Source organism: Cryptomeria japonica, chromosome 5 (genome assembly GCF_030272615.1).
Source record: "Cryptomeria japonica chromosome 5, Sugi_1.0, whole genome shotgun sequence".
Classification (NCBI taxonomy): domain Eukaryota; kingdom Viridiplantae; phylum Streptophyta; class Pinopsida; order Cupressales; family Cupressaceae; genus Cryptomeria; species Cryptomeria japonica.
The window spans coordinates 611454083-611470820 of record NC_081409.1 but is presented as its reverse complement, the minus strand read 5'-3'; the positions used below and the strand labels follow the sequence as shown (position 1 = coordinate 611470820).

General features: G+C 35.4%; 1 protein-coding gene across 4 annotated transcripts; it reads left to right on the top strand.

Annotated features, from left to right (window-relative positions):
- The first annotated feature begins 12745 nt into the window (after positions 1-12745).
- On the top strand, positions 12746-15954 carry LOC131065135 (scarecrow-like protein 32). Of its 4 annotated transcripts, none has more exons than XM_057999549.2 (2): positions 12746-13248; positions 13730-15954. In XM_057999549.2, exon 2 carries the CDS (start codon positions 13983-13985, stop codon positions 15768-15770), a length of 1788 nt encoding a protein of 595 aa, XP_057855532.1. In that variant the 5' UTR covers positions 12746-13248; positions 13730-13982; the 3' UTR covers positions 15771-15954. The 4 variants fall into 4 exon arrangements, with proteins under 4 accessions (XP_057855532.1, XP_057855535.1, XP_057855536.1 ...); XM_057999552.2 differs by having other exon boundaries at positions 13705-15954; XM_057999553.2 differs by having other exon boundaries at positions 12746-13438.
- Positions 15955-16738: the final 784 nt, after the last annotated feature.

Genomic DNA, 16738 nt, shown 5'->3' with positions numbered 1-16738 from the left:
TCACAGAACTCAATGAGGAAATCGGTAATGATTTGAGAAAGGAAAAAGAAATAGAGAGGATTAGGCCTCTAATTGCTCCCTCTACCTATAAACAGATATCTTCAGGTTTCCAGTTCAGAGACAAATTCAAAGTCAAAAAACACAAAAGAAAATGTAAAGACCAAAGTTGCACAGGTTACTCTAGGGAACAGGGTTATCAGAAACAAAAACATTGATACAAAAGATTCTCCAAGAAAAAAGGTTTCTTCCGGAAGAAAAATAAGTTTAAAGTAAAATGGAAACCGACCTGTTACATTTGTAAAGGAGAACATTATGCCAATAAATGTCCGGATAAATATAAACAAAAGCATAAAGGGAAAGTCAGAAAGCTCCAGAAGGCCAGAGTTGATACAGATAATTATCTGTTTATTGATGAATATGCATTTGACCTTTATGATATTATTCTATTTGACATAGAAGAAGAACAATCAGAAGAAGAATTAGAAGAAGAATTTCATGATTCTCATCCTCACATTGATCCACTAGAAGATTAAGGATCCGAAGTATCATTCTTTTTAAGAATGATTAAATGAGGAAATGAGCAGTCTGAATTAGACAATGTAATTGTAGAAATTCTTAGAATTGAGAAAACTATCCAGAAAATGGATATGGGACCGGAAACATGGAAAAGAACTAAGGAAGATCTAGCTAGACTAGAAGACAAGAAAAGATTTCTCCTTAGACAGCATGACAACCCTTCTTCATCATCTAGATATTCTCATCCTAAGAAATCTATTCCACTTCCTCAAAGAAATCTTTTTGAAGCCCCAATAGGAGGAACTATGGCACGTCGCTTATGGCATAAACTATGTACTAAATTCCTTATTCAAGTAATTCAGCAAGCCAATGAGGAAATCCAAGAACTAGAAGATGAAGAAAATGCTAATCTCTCTGAAGAATTAGCAAAGAGAAAAGAAATGGAACAAAAATTTCCAATCTCAATAGGAAAGCAACTATCTTGACCCTAAATCCTATATTGACCTCTACAAAAGAAGAAGATTTGTTTTGTCAAGAGAAAAACTATTCTCCTTTTATTCAGGATGCTATCAGATTCGAAGGTTTTGATCCTGATATAGGACAAGAAAGTCCCAGTCATTGTAGAACTCTTAAGAGCATTCCCACTACTTGCCCTGGTGTGCAACTCCAAATTCATTTTCCCAGGTATAATTCTTATGCTTTATCCTTTCTATGCATAAAAAAATTGTTAATTGTATTCAATAAAGGAAGTTGTGAACAAGTGTTGAGCATGGGCATGGGCTAGTGCATGCTAGCTCTTGTCACATAGGACCCCTCCTACAATTTTTTTCTACTTGCATGTGGGTTTTTTGGCATGGGGTAGGGACATTACAATTTTGGGTGGAGAAGATCAAGTTTGCAGTTGGGATGTGTTTTTTAAAAGGGTGTGGGGTTTGTGTGCTACATTTTTCTCTTGTGTATGCTTGGTTAGAGGTATTTAACTAGTGTATACCATCCTATGTGAGGAGTGTGAGGGGTTTAGGGGTGCTAATCCCATTTTTTGTTTATTATGGACTCAATTGGAGAGTCGGGTAGTTTTCAAAAGTCATATTTTTGTGATCTATTGATATGGGACAAGTTGTCCCTATCCACACATGTAAATATAGTTGATTTTCTACATAGTTCCATGAATGCAGAGATACTGGCTTAAGTAGGGGGATATCTCTTTTTGAAGGTGAATGGTTTATTAGAGTGGAGCCAAGACCATCCAATTTTAGTAATCAAACCCGATTTGACTATAGAAGATGTCACATATATGTTGGATCATATATTAATATGAAAATTTATGGGTACTTGAGTTGTGCTTCCTTTCCTAAAGGCCTGGGTTTGGAGAACTTGGAATCTAGAAGAGATATGGAAATAATGTTGGTATATAATAGCTTCTTCATGGTGGTCTTTTCTTGCATGGAAGATCACAATAAAACTTTTGAGGGAGGTCTCTATTTCTACATTCAAGCTGGATTGTTTGTTAAATTGTGACATGTAGGTTTCAATCTAGTGGAGGAGATGCCATCAAGGATTCCTATATGGGTTCATCTCCCTCAACTCTCATTGGAATTATTAAGAAATGATATTCTAGAAATGATTACTATGTCTCTTGACAAGTTGGTGGGGCCTTCACAAAAAATGCACGATAAGAAGGTAATTAATTTTACTCCATTTTTGTTGAAATTAATCTAAATAATCTCTTTCTAGATTCCATGGAAATTTGGCTTGGATCCTCTTCTTAGGTTCAACAAATTGATAATGAATCGAGCTACCATTCCAATTTTGGTTGTGCCATGAGTATGGTCATATTCAAAATAAATGCCCAAAATTTAATTTTGTTGGGTCCTCTTCCTATTTTTTCTTCTCATGAAGAATCAAAGAGAGATAAAATGAAGGCTCCTATGTTGGAATAAATTTCTGAAAAGGAGAGCTTCATTCTTGTGAAGCCTTGCAACAAAGGTAGAGGGAAGAAGAGAACTCTTAAAGATAGCTAGGCTAAGGGTTTATTCAATTGCTTTGAGGCCTTGAAAGACTTTGATAAAAATGAGGCATAAAATGCATGAATCCAAACAAGGGGATGAATTTTGGAGAGTGAGAAGGTCACATCTCAAGAGGTTGCCATTTTGCATATTAGGTTGGATGAGATTCCTATTTCACAAATGTACACTAATCAAGTTTGTGTGTCTCTAATAGAAATAAAATCAACTAGATTAAAATATGGGATAGGCCTCAAGCCTAGATACGCTAGCCTTTCCAATGAAAAATGAGGGTCAAACTCCCACAAAAGGTAGTAGTAGTGTTCCATATCTTGGGATGCAACAAAGAACTTCAGAAAGGGGGGCCCAGAGAGGCCCCCTAAGGTGGTGAGGATGAAAGATAAGGATAAAATGACATTGATGGATGAAATTTTGGTGGAGTCTTGTATAGTAAAGGTTGTTGATTCCCACTTCTCTAATTTTCAAAAATAATAGAGATCCCATGGAATGCAATGAAATTGAATAGAATGCCTAGAAATGATGTTGTTCAAGAGCTGATTTGAGTGTAGTCTCTAGATGTTATGATTATTCAAGAGTCCAAAGGGTATGTCTAAAACTACCTCCAAAGTTTGGGGGAGAGGTCAATGTTAAGTTATTGGAGAATAGGGAAATGATGGAGGTGTTTTCTTTTATGGGATCCATGCAAGATTTCTCCTCTATGGTGGATTTTTAAAAGATATTTTATGTCAATGGTTGCTTCTAGATTTGATTTTGGAAAAGTCTTTTTATTTTCCAATGTCTACACTTTGAATGATCTTCTTGGTCAATCTAGACTCTAGGATCATTAAATGTATGTCCAATCGTAAGCTCCTTATTTCCCTCTAATATTAGTGAGACTTCAATTATAATATCGGCATTGAAGAAAAGATGGGTGGTGTGAGTATATTAGAGTCCTCTTCTCAAGTGTTCAAAGATAGAATTCACTTCTTGAACCCAGTTTCAACATCAATCTAGGTAAAAGAATATTTACCTAAAGTAGTAGAAGATGTGGCAAGGATTCCATTTCTATGAGAGTGGATATATTTTTAGTTTTTACCTTTTGCATTGGTAGCAATTGGTCTACCAGTTCTAAAATTTTAGACTGGACAGGATCAAACCACTGACCTATCAAATTGACAACCTCTTTGTATGGTGCCTCTAAGAATCCTATCTTTATTTCCAATTTATGTGGTTGTGGGTGCCTACTTTGAAGGACCTTGTGTTTAAATGGTGGGACAAAGATAAGCCTCTTTTTGGCATTGCTACACATTCTTTTGTGAAGAGAATAGAGTTTATGAGTTTTTAGCTTAAGAAGTGGAATACACAATGATTTGGAAATATCTCTATGGCTAAAAGGGCTACTCAAAATTATCTAGATGTTATTATTAGGTGAAACAAGGACTGTGCAACTATAGAGGGATCCATTATAGGAATCTAAGGCTTGGAAATAATTTTTTGGAAGTAGGAGTTTTGAGTAGATTGGCTTCAAAAGTGGGACAAAAATATGATCTTATTTTTTAACTCTATCAAGGTTAGGAGACACATGGAAATTTGATCTCTTCTCTCATCTCTTCCCAAGGGGATCATTTAACTTCTTTCCAATATATCTTGAAGGAAGCCATTAAGTTTTATTCATGTTTATTCAAGGAGTATTATCTTCTTACAATGGAAGAAGAAAGTCTCATTTAGTGAATTCCTTTTGTAGTCTCTAATTATATGAAATATATGCTTACCATGCCCATTTATTTAGAAGAATTGGAGGATACTGTCTTCTAGATAAAGAAAGGAAAAGCTCCTAGATCTGATTGATTCTTAATTGATTTTTTTTCAAGAATTTTTGGAGATCATTAAATTTATCTTATTAGAGGTTGTACAAGAATTACAACACAACAAGCAATTGTTGAAAGTAATGAAAGAAAATTCTCTTGTTATTATTCCCAAAAGAGAAGATAACTCTCTAGATCTTTTTAAGCCAATTGTGCTAGTAATGTGGTCTACAAGGTTATTTATAAACTTATTGTGGAGAGACTCCAGGCATGGTTGAGAAAAGTTATTTCTAAAAAATGGGGATGCTTTGTGGCTAGTAGACAAATCTTGGATGGAGTCGTCATTGCAACTGAATCCATCCATTTCATAGATAATTCCAAGGAGAAGGATATATTTCTCAAGCTAGATATGGTAAAAGCATATTATTGGGAACCTTAATTGGTCTTTTCTTCAGAAGGTTCTTCAATCCTTTGGATTTGGGGTTGGACGGATTGTTGGGTGATCCTCATTGCGTTACTTCTACCTCTTATTCAATTCTTATTAATAGTGAGCCTACTAACTTGTTTGGTGTCTCAAGGGGTCTTTGGCAAGGGGATCCTCTTTCCCCCTTTCTTTTCATCATAATGGTTGAAGGTCTAGGACGATTCCTAAAACCCCAGGTGATACATGGTATTGTTAATGGGTGGTAATGAATTGCCCCCTCAATCCCACCTTCAATTTGTTGATGATACAACTTTTATGATAACTACTAATGTTTAGGAGGAAATAAATTTTAGACATACTTTATATATCCACCTTGTAGGCTATGGTCAAATAATCAATATAGGAAAGTCTTCTATTTTTTTTTTTACCCTACTTCTTATTTAGAACAAGATTGATTGGGTTCTTGGATTTCAAATTGGAATTCTTTCTTTTGTGTACCTAGGCATTCCTCTATCTACAAACACCTACCTAGTGGGACTTGACAAAATATCTTGGATAAGTTCTAGGTTAAGGTCAAATATTGGACTGTTTGGTGGATCTCTTTGCATTATAAGTCCTTTTGCTCAAATATGTTCTTAAAGTTATTCTCATTTATAGGTGTCTATCACAAGTTGTTCCCTCAAGCTTCATAAGGCATCTAGATAAGATCTCTAGAGAATTCCTTTGGGGTGGGTCTTTGGAGTCTTCTAAATGGAGTTTTATCAAGTGGGTAGGGAGGTCTTCGTCTATGTTAGGCTCTTCTCTCTGGATAGACTTTAGTAGACAAGATTTTGTTAGAGGTTGTGTACTAATCAGGACCAAGCTTGGGCTATGATCTTCTCTTTAATATTTGAAGGGTTTGGAGAGTAAGAATGTACCTAGAATTTTTTTTGGAGAGAAAAGGTTCTATGATTTGGATTGCTCTTAAAAGGGGAGCCAACTTGATTAAGCATGATCTTTTTTGGATATGTAATAGGAGATTAGAGGCTCTTTTTTGGCAAGATTATTAAGACATCTCTCCCCCTAATTTTTCCATGTCTCCATACTTATGGAATCTTAGTGTTATATTCCTAGAGTTTGGATCATCTAATGTTGAGTAATTCAAGGCTATAAGACATTAAGGAATGTGGAGGTTTTTAGGTGGAAGAAGTCTTATGAATGGCCATAGGGGGTTCAATTGCACATAGAGAAGAGTTATCTTAGATTATAGCTAGGTGAATGTGTAGTTCTATAAGGGTAAGGGATATTTTGGCTTAAACCCCCAAGCCTAAGAGAGTGTATTCTATTGCCTTTGGGTATCAAGAACTAGACAAACACAAGTATGGTGGAGAGGGGTTCCTTGGTGGAGGTATGTTAGGAACAATTTTTCTTGGCCTAAGTGTAACTTTATTCTTTGTCTTGTCACATGCAATAGGTGCCTTGGGAAAATCTGCAGAAGCATGGTTTCCAACGATTGCCTAAATGTGTTCTCTATGATAATAGTGAGGAATGTGTTCCTCATTTATTCTTTAAATTCTATTTTTTATAAAGAAATTTGTCACTTTTGGTGGGGGGTTCGAAAGCAAGATTGTGTTCATGTTACTTCCCTCAATTATGTTTGGAATAGCTTGGGGAGACCTTGTACTAGGACCTTTTTTCTTTAGATGCCTTGGAATATTGGCCCCTCTGTAGACGGGGACAAATGAACCTCCTTGACAAGCGGATAACAACCTCTCTAAGATTCACTAACCGACCTCTCCACTCAAGATGTAGTATGTCTTCATACGTCCTCTAATAGCTCTCTACACAAGGAAACACACAAATTATGGACAATAGTGCGATGCACTATTGTCCTGTAATAGAATGCAAAGTTCACACATAAGGTCACAATATAATAGATATGTGTTTTAGATTAATTTAAATACGATAAATGTATATAAAATAAGGTAAAATGATTATATAAATGGACTGAAAGCCATAAAGGAAAGGAAGAAGTTAATCTCACAACCAGTCCACGATATGAAGTCTCCAGCCAAATAAATCTTCTCTAATGCAACCTGCACACAAACCAGAAAGGATAAATGTTTGGGGCTTCTTGGGGACTTGCCTCAGTCAAATCCTTGTTTTGGTGTTTCCACCTCCACAAACAACCAGATAGATTGATAGAATAAAAGATAAATGCAAGATAAATGATAAATGATAAATGATAAATGATAAATGATAAATGATAAATGATAAATGATAAAGATAAATGATAAATGATAAATGATAAATGATAGAAGAGGGATGTGATAAATCCTAAGATGCACAAAGACAGAATAAATAGATAGATATTACCAAAGAGGCTTGAGAAAGCCAAGAGAGTTCTAAAATAATATTGTGAGAGCTTGAGAGTGATGTAAAAAATTAGAGACTATTGTAGCAAGTGAGAGAGAGAAAGAGAAAGTTGTGAGAGCCAAGGTAACCAAAGAGATTATATGGAGGAACTAGAGAGCTTGAAAGAAGTGAGAAGATGGATTTAAAAGAGAGAAGAGGAGGGAAAATAGGGCTGGTGAGCCGTTTGAAAGATTGGGGGTCATTTCCACCAACATGCGTAAGTGATAAGTGGAAAGGCATGCTCGGAACCAACATTCAAACGTTGAGATTTTACAAGACAAATGCATGGCGCACTAGTGTCCAAATGAATCACTCTAAAAAATGGTAGGAGACAAGGGAAACACACGACTAACAAGACTAACACCACGAGGGAACTACTAGAAAGGGGGGGTCTTGAGAATCCTGAGAGGGAAAAGGTTGATACAAGGGCTGAAGTGAGCCTACTCAGGTGCTAGGGGAATGGACACCAAAGTGGTTACAAAAAATGTAGGTCAAATTACAAAGGGGTATGTAACTTTGGACACTACAACCTCATACATCATTTAGCATATATGACTAGAAATAAATTGTAGACTCTTTCAAGTTAAAAAGATGGGGTCTCAGCATCTCTGGAAAAGGATTTTGGGTGTGATTAAAGAGACTATTCAAGCAAAGTGTGAGTTGTCTAGGCCACTAGAGCCTAGGGAGGTGGAGGTGATGCAAAGGATGGGTTTATCTAGGTCTAGGCCAAGGTTTTCTATGTTTTATGGTAGGCACATTATCACTAAGAAATTTGAAAGGGATAGTAGATGGTATCCACTGCTTGAGGGTGTCCTTAAGATCAACTTAGATGACTCCTCTTGAGGTAATTCAAGGCACATAGGGATTGGAGGAGTTTGGAGAAATAGTTCAAGTATTGTTCATTTCTTCTTTTCCATCTACAAAGGTCATCAATTCAATAATCTTATGGAAGCCCTTACTCTCCTAGTAGCCATGGAGAGGGGCTGCTCTCTAAGATGGAGTAGGATTGTTTATGTGACAGACTCATAAATTTTGATAAATTCATTGAATAAGAAGAATAGGGATGAATTTAATTGGCAGATGGCCTTGGTAGCAAGAAAAACTATTCAATTGTGCTCTATATTTGATTGTGTCCTTTTTCCACATCCCTTTGGAATGGAAAATGGCAGCTGATTGCTTGGTCAAATGGGCCTCAAAGCATATGGATAATTAGAATATTGGGGATTGGGAGCATATTCCATTTGAGTGTTCCCAAAGGTTAGACAATTGATTGGTGACGGTTTTCATGGTTATGTATGAGGTGTTGGGTTTCTAGGGTTAGTTTCCCCTTCTCTTTCTAGTGTCTTGCTAAGCTAGTGAGTTGGTCCCTAGAGGGGTTAGTTTTAAGATGACTTGTTTTATTCTTATTGGTCTTTGATTAAATAATTTTTTACCCCTTTGTTTGGAAAAGATAAAAAATATTTTTAGAAAGATCTATATAAAATGTATTATGCTCTATATGAATGTTTTTATTTTAATGAAACAAGAAAAAAAAAAATTCAATATATATGTTAAGCAGAATATGAGATGGTAAAATATATGTCTAAAAAATTTGTTAGTTTCAATTCACAAATTAAAAAAAATTTATATATTTAATAAAAAATAAAAAAATAATTATGCATTGGACATTAAAGTCGGTGAACTAATTCTAAGAAATAATGAATATATTTTATTTGTAATAAAGTTATGTGGAAAGGTAAAATGCCACTCAATGAAAAATAATAGGAAAAATTAAAATGATTGAAAATTTGATATAAATAATTTTCTAAATTTTAAAAATATATATTACAGATTGAATCTACTTAAAAATGTCAAAACTCATTACTATACATCATCTTTAAATTACCATTTGTTTGGTACATTTGGCACAATTTGAAAAAATGTGAAGACAATTAATTTTGGTGTCACAATTGTACTAAAAAGTGGGCCACATTATTTTTCTATCATTCAACTTTATAGGTGTGAGAAAACATGAACATTTTGTATGAGTAATCATTTTGACTCTTTTCATTCCACCTTACAAGTAATCTGAATTTAACATACATACAACATAAGAGTTTTTTCTTCTAAAAGAGTGACACATTTCTCAATGCAAGTGGACTTACCAAATAGTCATTATTATGCAGCTATTTCCTTCAACATTTTTCATCTTATTTCTTAGGGGTTACCTAATCCTTCCTCTCAACATTTTTCATCTTATTTCTTAGGGGTTACCTAATTCTTCCTCTCTACTATTTCCTTTGTTAAGGTTATCTATATTTGTTTCAATTTTTTTTGTATATGGGTATCTAACATGAAACTATTTGTTCAATCTATTTCTATTCCATCTCAAATTGCACTTAAGAAGGGTATTGGTGTACTATTTTATTACACCTCTTTTATTAAGCTTACTTAAGCAAATATTTTTAATTCCTAAGTTACTAATAACATACGATATTACTTTGATTAAATGTATCTAGGTGCCACTTGACCACATAAGGTGCCATCACTACATCTACTTGTTGATTCAAATTCTCTCTTCATTGTAGTTACTTCAACTCTCCTTAGAAACTTCTTGTTATGACTCATCCATCCAAAAGGTATAAACATGCACTTTTATTTGGAACATTAAATGAGAAAGTGAAAATTTCTAATTATGAATTTATGCTTTCAAATAAATAATTTTAAATTTGGTTCCAAAATATTATATCCACACCTGCTTCATATAAGTTAATATTTATGCCAACTAATTCTTCTAAATTGTATGCTATTTTTAGAATTATTTAATATACATTTTAAGAATGTAAATAATAAAATATAAAAAATTAATTTTTTATTTAGTAATTTTTAAAAATATTATATAAAATAGAAAACCTAATTTTGATGTCTCATTTGATGTTATCTTATAAAAAAATATTATAATTTATAAGCTTTTAGGAAGAAATGTTTATACAAAAAAAAAGAAAATGGATATGTGCCTTTACTTCATATATCCACATCATCTTAGTTGTAAGCTATATCTCTTCCCCATAAATTTATATAGAAAATAAGATAAATATTGAAAAATAGATTTTTTTCTTATTAACATTAAGTTGAACCAAATCAATAATTTTTGTATCTAATAATATACACTATAAATTATATACAACAAATACTTTTTTGAATAAATATTTTTCTTAACACTAATCTAATTAAAATTGATAAGTTTTGTCAATGGGTTCTTGATTTGTTGATCAAGTTAAACAGTTTTGAATGAGACCACTACATGATATCAAGTTTTGTTGAGTGCAAGGTCCCAACACCTTAAGAGATGAGGTTGAGATCATGCCTTGAGCAACTTTGACAAAATAAATACCCTTCAGTTCTTAGCTCTTAGCAAAATTACTTGGCAAGACTCCAACACTTGAAACAATGTCAAGGTCATGCTTGTGTTCTAGACAACTTTGGCGAATGAATACCCTTTAGTCCTTAGCTATCAACTGAAGTACTCAACAATGTCCCAACACCTTAATTTTAAAATTTTACATAAACACATACTTCATATAAGTTAATACCAATGCCAACTATTTCTTCTAAATTATATGACATTTTAAAAAATATTTCAATATAATTTTTTTAAATGTAAATAATAAATGCAAAAACTTAATATTTTTTTAATTATTTTTTTAAAAACATAATATAAAATATAAAACCTAATTTTGATGTATCATTTGATGTTATCCCTAAAAATAATTATTATTATTTATAAATTTTTAGAAAGAAATGTTTATAAAAAATAGTTGATTTGTGTGTTTGGTTCACATATCCACATCATCTTAGTTGTAAGCTATATCTCTTCCCCATAAATTTATTTTGGAGAAAAAGAAAAGGATAAATCTTGCAAAATAGATATTTTTCTTATCAATATTAAGCTGAACTAAATTGATAATTTCTTGTATCTAAGAATATACATTATAAATTTTGTATGATGGATAATTTTTTAAATAAATAGCTTTTTAACACTAATTTGATTCAAATTAATAAGCTTTGTCAATGGGTTCTTGATTTGTGGGTGAAGTTGAATAGTTTTGAATGAGTGCACTACATATCAAGTCTTGTTGAGTGCAAGGTTCCAACACCTTAAGAGATGAGGTCGATGTCATGCCTTGGGCAACTTTGGAAAAACAAAGACCCCTCAATTCGTAGCTCTTAGCCAAAATACTTAGCAAGACCCCAACACATGAAATAGAAAGGTCATGCTTGTGCTCTATACAACTCTAGCACAAAGGATACCCTTTAGTCCTTAGCTCTTATTCAAAGTACTCAACAAACCTCCCCTCGGCTCTTAGCTCTTAGCCAAAATACTTAGCAAGATCCCAACACATGAAACAATGAGGTCATGCATGTGCTCTAGACAACTCTAGCGAAGAGAATACCTTTTTGTCCTTAGCTCTCAATTGAAGTACTCAACAAGGCCCCCCTCAATTGCCCAACACATGAAACAATTAGGTCATGCTTGTGTTCTAGACAACTCTAGTGGAAAGGATACCCTTTAGTCCTTAGCTCTTAGTTGAAGTACTCAACAAGATCCCAATACTTCACAAGATGAGGTTAGGATTGTGCGGCCCCAACCATTTACAAGATGAGGTTAGAATTGTATATTCCCAACACCTTGTATGATAAGGTTATGATCATACTCCATACAATTTAGATAGAAATGATACTCCTCAATCCTTAGCTTTCAGTCAAAATACTCCCGCATTGAATAACAAAAAGATATTATAAATGATATAAAACCTTCTTTACAAAAAATGAAACTTATATATCCAATTACAATAACATACTCAAATCTTTATCCTCCCAACCCAAATGGAAATGCTATTCCTCCATTTATTTTAACAATTCTGTGTGACCTAAGTATTTCCCATTCTCCCATCAACCTCAGCGTGTCAGACGTTCCTTCGATTCAACTTCTACCCAGCATTCACATTTTTGGCTTATTAAGCCTAAAGCCTATTTTATAATGGCATTGATATGACTGCATCTCTAGAAAGTGAAATTCATACTCTAAGGATGGTGGTTGATCCAGACATCCTAACCCTTAACCCTAATCCTCTAACAGGCATTGTTTTTCACTCGGGTACACACACAGTGTGATGGCCCCCACATATGCTTAAAAAGGAACTTGCTTAAGAAACTTCATTGAAGAGGGTGGCATTAAACAATAAGCAGGTGGAGAAAGATAAAGATGGACAACAAAGGAACAAACATAATAAATGCAGGAATGCACGTGAAGTATCACATGATTGTGAAGAGTGTATATAAGCCCAGAAATCTGCAGTCCCAAGGAATGGAGGGATCACAACATAATTATAATTATGTGCGAAGATGACACAGATGGGACAAAGGTGTGGCCGGCGAAGACGGGTGTTAACGTGCACGGCGCCTCTGCTCAAGAATACGGTGAAAACATATTAGTTTTAAAAACAAATTGATCATTGTCCAAATCAGCCAATCTTTTTCAGCACTTTTGTCCTGTTCGTTGAATCAGAGTGTGGTAGAGGAGGGAGAGGGCTTTACAGCACATTTCATATTCATATATTTATTGATAACTGGTGTTTTTATTCTTGAAAAATGTGGGCCTCTAGTTGTATTGTACTGGCGGCCTCGTTGTGCAAGGGGCTTCTTTTTGGTTTTGGTTTTGGTTTTGCTCTGCTATACAACGTCATAGAAGTGGGTTAATTTGGGTTTGTTGTTACCCAATACAAAATGCTCTCAAAATTGTCTTCCAACAAGCTCTGCTCAATTCAATTGTCTGCAGGCTGTTGTATTATGCAGGCAGTATAATCCTTTAGGGCAAATCTTGTCTGTTGTATTAGGAAGAGTTCTGTGTGGCAGATGATATAATAAGGTTGGGTGGAGGAGTGGATTGGATGATTGGATCAGAGGTGTGGGTATGAGTCTATATATAAGTCTATAAAGCTCAGTGAGGCTTCTTGTGTAGGGAAACTAAGAATTTTGATGTTGGGGTTGTGTAGAGAGGACTTTTGCTGGTTCTGTTCATGTTATTACCTGATCAACGAAGGGTGGGAGGATGTGGATTAGAACAGTAAGTGCCCATGAAACCTTTTCTTTCCTTTCTGCCCTCAGTTGACTCTTTGAAGTGTTGACAAAATATCCCTTTTCAAAAGACTGTATTGTAGCTTAATGGGATAGCAGCCCTACTTGTGTTATAGCAATATGTACATTTTCATTGTGGATATCATTGTTGGAATTCGTTCTTGAAGACTGTTGTTGTTGTAAGTATATATATATACACTATATCAAATTCTATTTTGTACTAGTGTCCTTCATATGCAAGCTTCATGCATATATCCTTTGTGGTTTAATGGTTTGTGGGTAGATGGATTGAAATGTATGTGATTGTTGGGATAGGAATTGCTTATGTTTTGGCTCCATTTCTGTTGTAGTTTTAAGTAATTAGAATTGTATACCAAAATTGATGAAGTTGAATGTTTTGATTTGTCAATGATATTATCATGTATGTGATCCACTTTATCTCTAGTGGGCTGAAAAAATAAGATTTGCAGACTTATTGCCATCAACAGTAGCAGTTCCAATGGAGAATTCTGCAAATCTGTCAAGCCTGGAATGATCTTTCTTCTTGCAGAACAGCTGCCCCACAGTAATATATTTCCATTCACCAAAGATAGATAATGTTGGATCTTGTTCTCCATATGCTGGGAGCCTGCAATGAACTGGGAGTCATGGCAAAAATATGAGTCAAGATAGTGACTACAGTATCAAGGTGCTGAATCAGAAGAGATTTAGCCCACTACTGCCATGAAAGGCAACCTGGACATTATGGGTATTAGTCATCAGACTGAGTTTCACATTTCTAGGCACACACCAATGCCATTCTCTGATAAAAGAATGAAGGAGGAATATAGGTCGTTTGCAATGCATGATAACGATAATGATAATGATGCATCAGCAGAAGGTTTAAACCCCTTTCAGGTGACTAGCAGCCCAATGAGTTGGGGTTTATCTGCACCAGAGAGTGCTAATACACTTATTGGTCATCTATCTTCCTCGGGTCTCGAGGGACACATGGATGGGAATCCAATTGGGACAATGCATTCCATGCAGTTTGCAAACGATAATCCATTAGGCCAGGATAATCAATTTGTGCTCAAGAATCCTTCAAAATTGAAAGATGTTGACCATGTTCAATCAATGAGTCCCGTGGGTCTGAGTAGTGATAAAATTCCAAGTGGAAATTATAGCCATTACTATGAAGAATACACTACTGCAATCAGTAGTGCACAGGGTGAGCAGGATCAAAGTTGGCCATCGTTGGGGGTGTCTATAGCCAAGGGGATGGGGAACCTCGGAGCTTGCCATGATGCCAATTGCATGGAGCAGCTGCTGGTGCACTGTGGAAGTGCTCTAGAGAATAATGATGTTACGTTGGCCCAGCAGATAATGTGGGTTCTGAATAACATTGCATCTGCAGAGGGAGACCCAAATCAAAGGGTGACCTCATGTTTCTTAAGAGCACTTGTAGCAAGGGCTGCAAAAATGGGCAACACTAATATCGTGCCCAAGGGAATGGGTATGGATGCAGTACCACCTTCAGCTGGTGTGTCAAGCAAGAAGCTATCAGTTATTGAGCTTGCAGGGTTTGTGGACCTCACTCCATGGCACAGATTTGGATTCTCAGCAGCAAATGGTGCCATTGCAGAAGCAGTGGAGGGTCAATCAGCAATTCACATTCTGGACTTTGGGATAACTCATTGCATGCAATGGCCTACGTTGATTGATGCCTTATCCAAAAGGCCAGAAGGGCCTCCTTTTATCAGACTCACAGTCTCTTGTACCAGGCCTCCTGTTCCTCCATTGCTAGACATGTCATACCAGGAATTGGGTACTAGGTTATCCAACTTTGCAAGGTCCAAGAATGTGCCCTTTGAGTTTAGGGCCTTAATTCCCCAAAATCCCAATGAGGAATTCCCAAACATATTAGATCAACTCCAGCCCTCTTTGCTGGATTTGAGAGAGGGAGAGGCTCTGGTTGTCAATTGTCAAATAAGAATGCACTATATACCAGATGAAACTGCAGAATCTGCAAGCTCTAATTCTTCTTCTTCGTCATCTTCCTCGTGCCAAAGGGACGACTTTCTAAGAATAATCAGGAGCTTTGAGCCCACAATAGTTACCCTTGTTGATGAGGATTGCAATCTCACCTGCGCCAGTTTAGTTTCAAGGCTAAAATCTGCCTTCAATTACTTATGGATCCCATTTGATGCATTGGACACATTTCTTCCCAGGGATAGCAAACAAAGGCAGCAATATGAAGGTGATGTTGGATACAAGATAGAGAACATAATTGCCTTTGAGGGACACCAGAGGATAGAAAGACTTGAATCCAGAGCTAAATGGGCACAAAGAATGAAGAAGGCCCATTTTCAAAGCATTCCATTCAGTGAAGACACCATTGCAGAAGTGAAGGCCATGTTAGATGAACATGCTGCAGGATGGGGCCTCAAGAAAGAAGAAGATGATCTGCTGCTCACTTGGAAAGGGCACAATGTTGTTTTCGCCACAGCCTGTGTGCCTGCTCAATTGTAGTTAATGTCTTTTCAGTCTAGGTTGCAACTTTCTTCCTTTTCTCCAGTGCCTTAGTTAAAAAAGATGAGAATGTTTGAATACATAAACAGTTATATGTACATGTTAAATTGATAATGAGAATTCTGTCGGAATGGTCTAAACCAGAGATGATTCAATATTGCTACAACTTTTTCTTTCAGGAATATTCAATCTTTCACTTCTCTTTTTCTCATTGGATAAATGAAAGATTTTTACGGGGAGATCGAGAATTATATCTTTAATTTATTTTCTCATTTTTTTCGATGTCCATCTCTTACTATTAATTTTGATATCTGATTAATCTTATCTTTCTCAAATAACTGATACATGTTGTCAACCTTCAAACCATTTTTATATTGAATACAGATATCCTTATAAAATGAACATTCCATAATGAAACGCCATTCCATTTACACTACCCCCTTTCTCTTTCTTCCCAAATTTCATTAAATTATCAACGTTTTAATCAAAAACTAACTTCTTATTATCGCCTGAGCTGAAAAGTATGAAGGATTATGCAGTGCAATCTCCCTTGCATGGTGACAACCTATCCTTTCCTGACAAGTCATAAGAGATACAGAAAAAGGTTGCAAGCGAAAGCTAAAGACAAGCTTCGCACTGGATGGCTTCACGAGGATTCTTTTGTATTTTGACCACTTTGCAATAACGCCATGAATGTGTACGTGAGTAATAAGTACACAGAACTAGAAGATATTATTCACTGCGAGGTCAAATGATAACAGCCCGCATACTGGCCTGGATTGTTCTGCTACTTTTTAATAATATTTTTGCATTGTATTTTTCGTTTTAAGATCGCAATAGATCTGAAGTTTGGATGGTGGAATAGAATTCCTTACATTTCATGCGTACCACTTTGGTCGCTTGCAATACGATCTGGGTTAAATTTTCAGCCTGTCGTTCTATCAGAAGAGATCCAAGGGCGGCAGAAT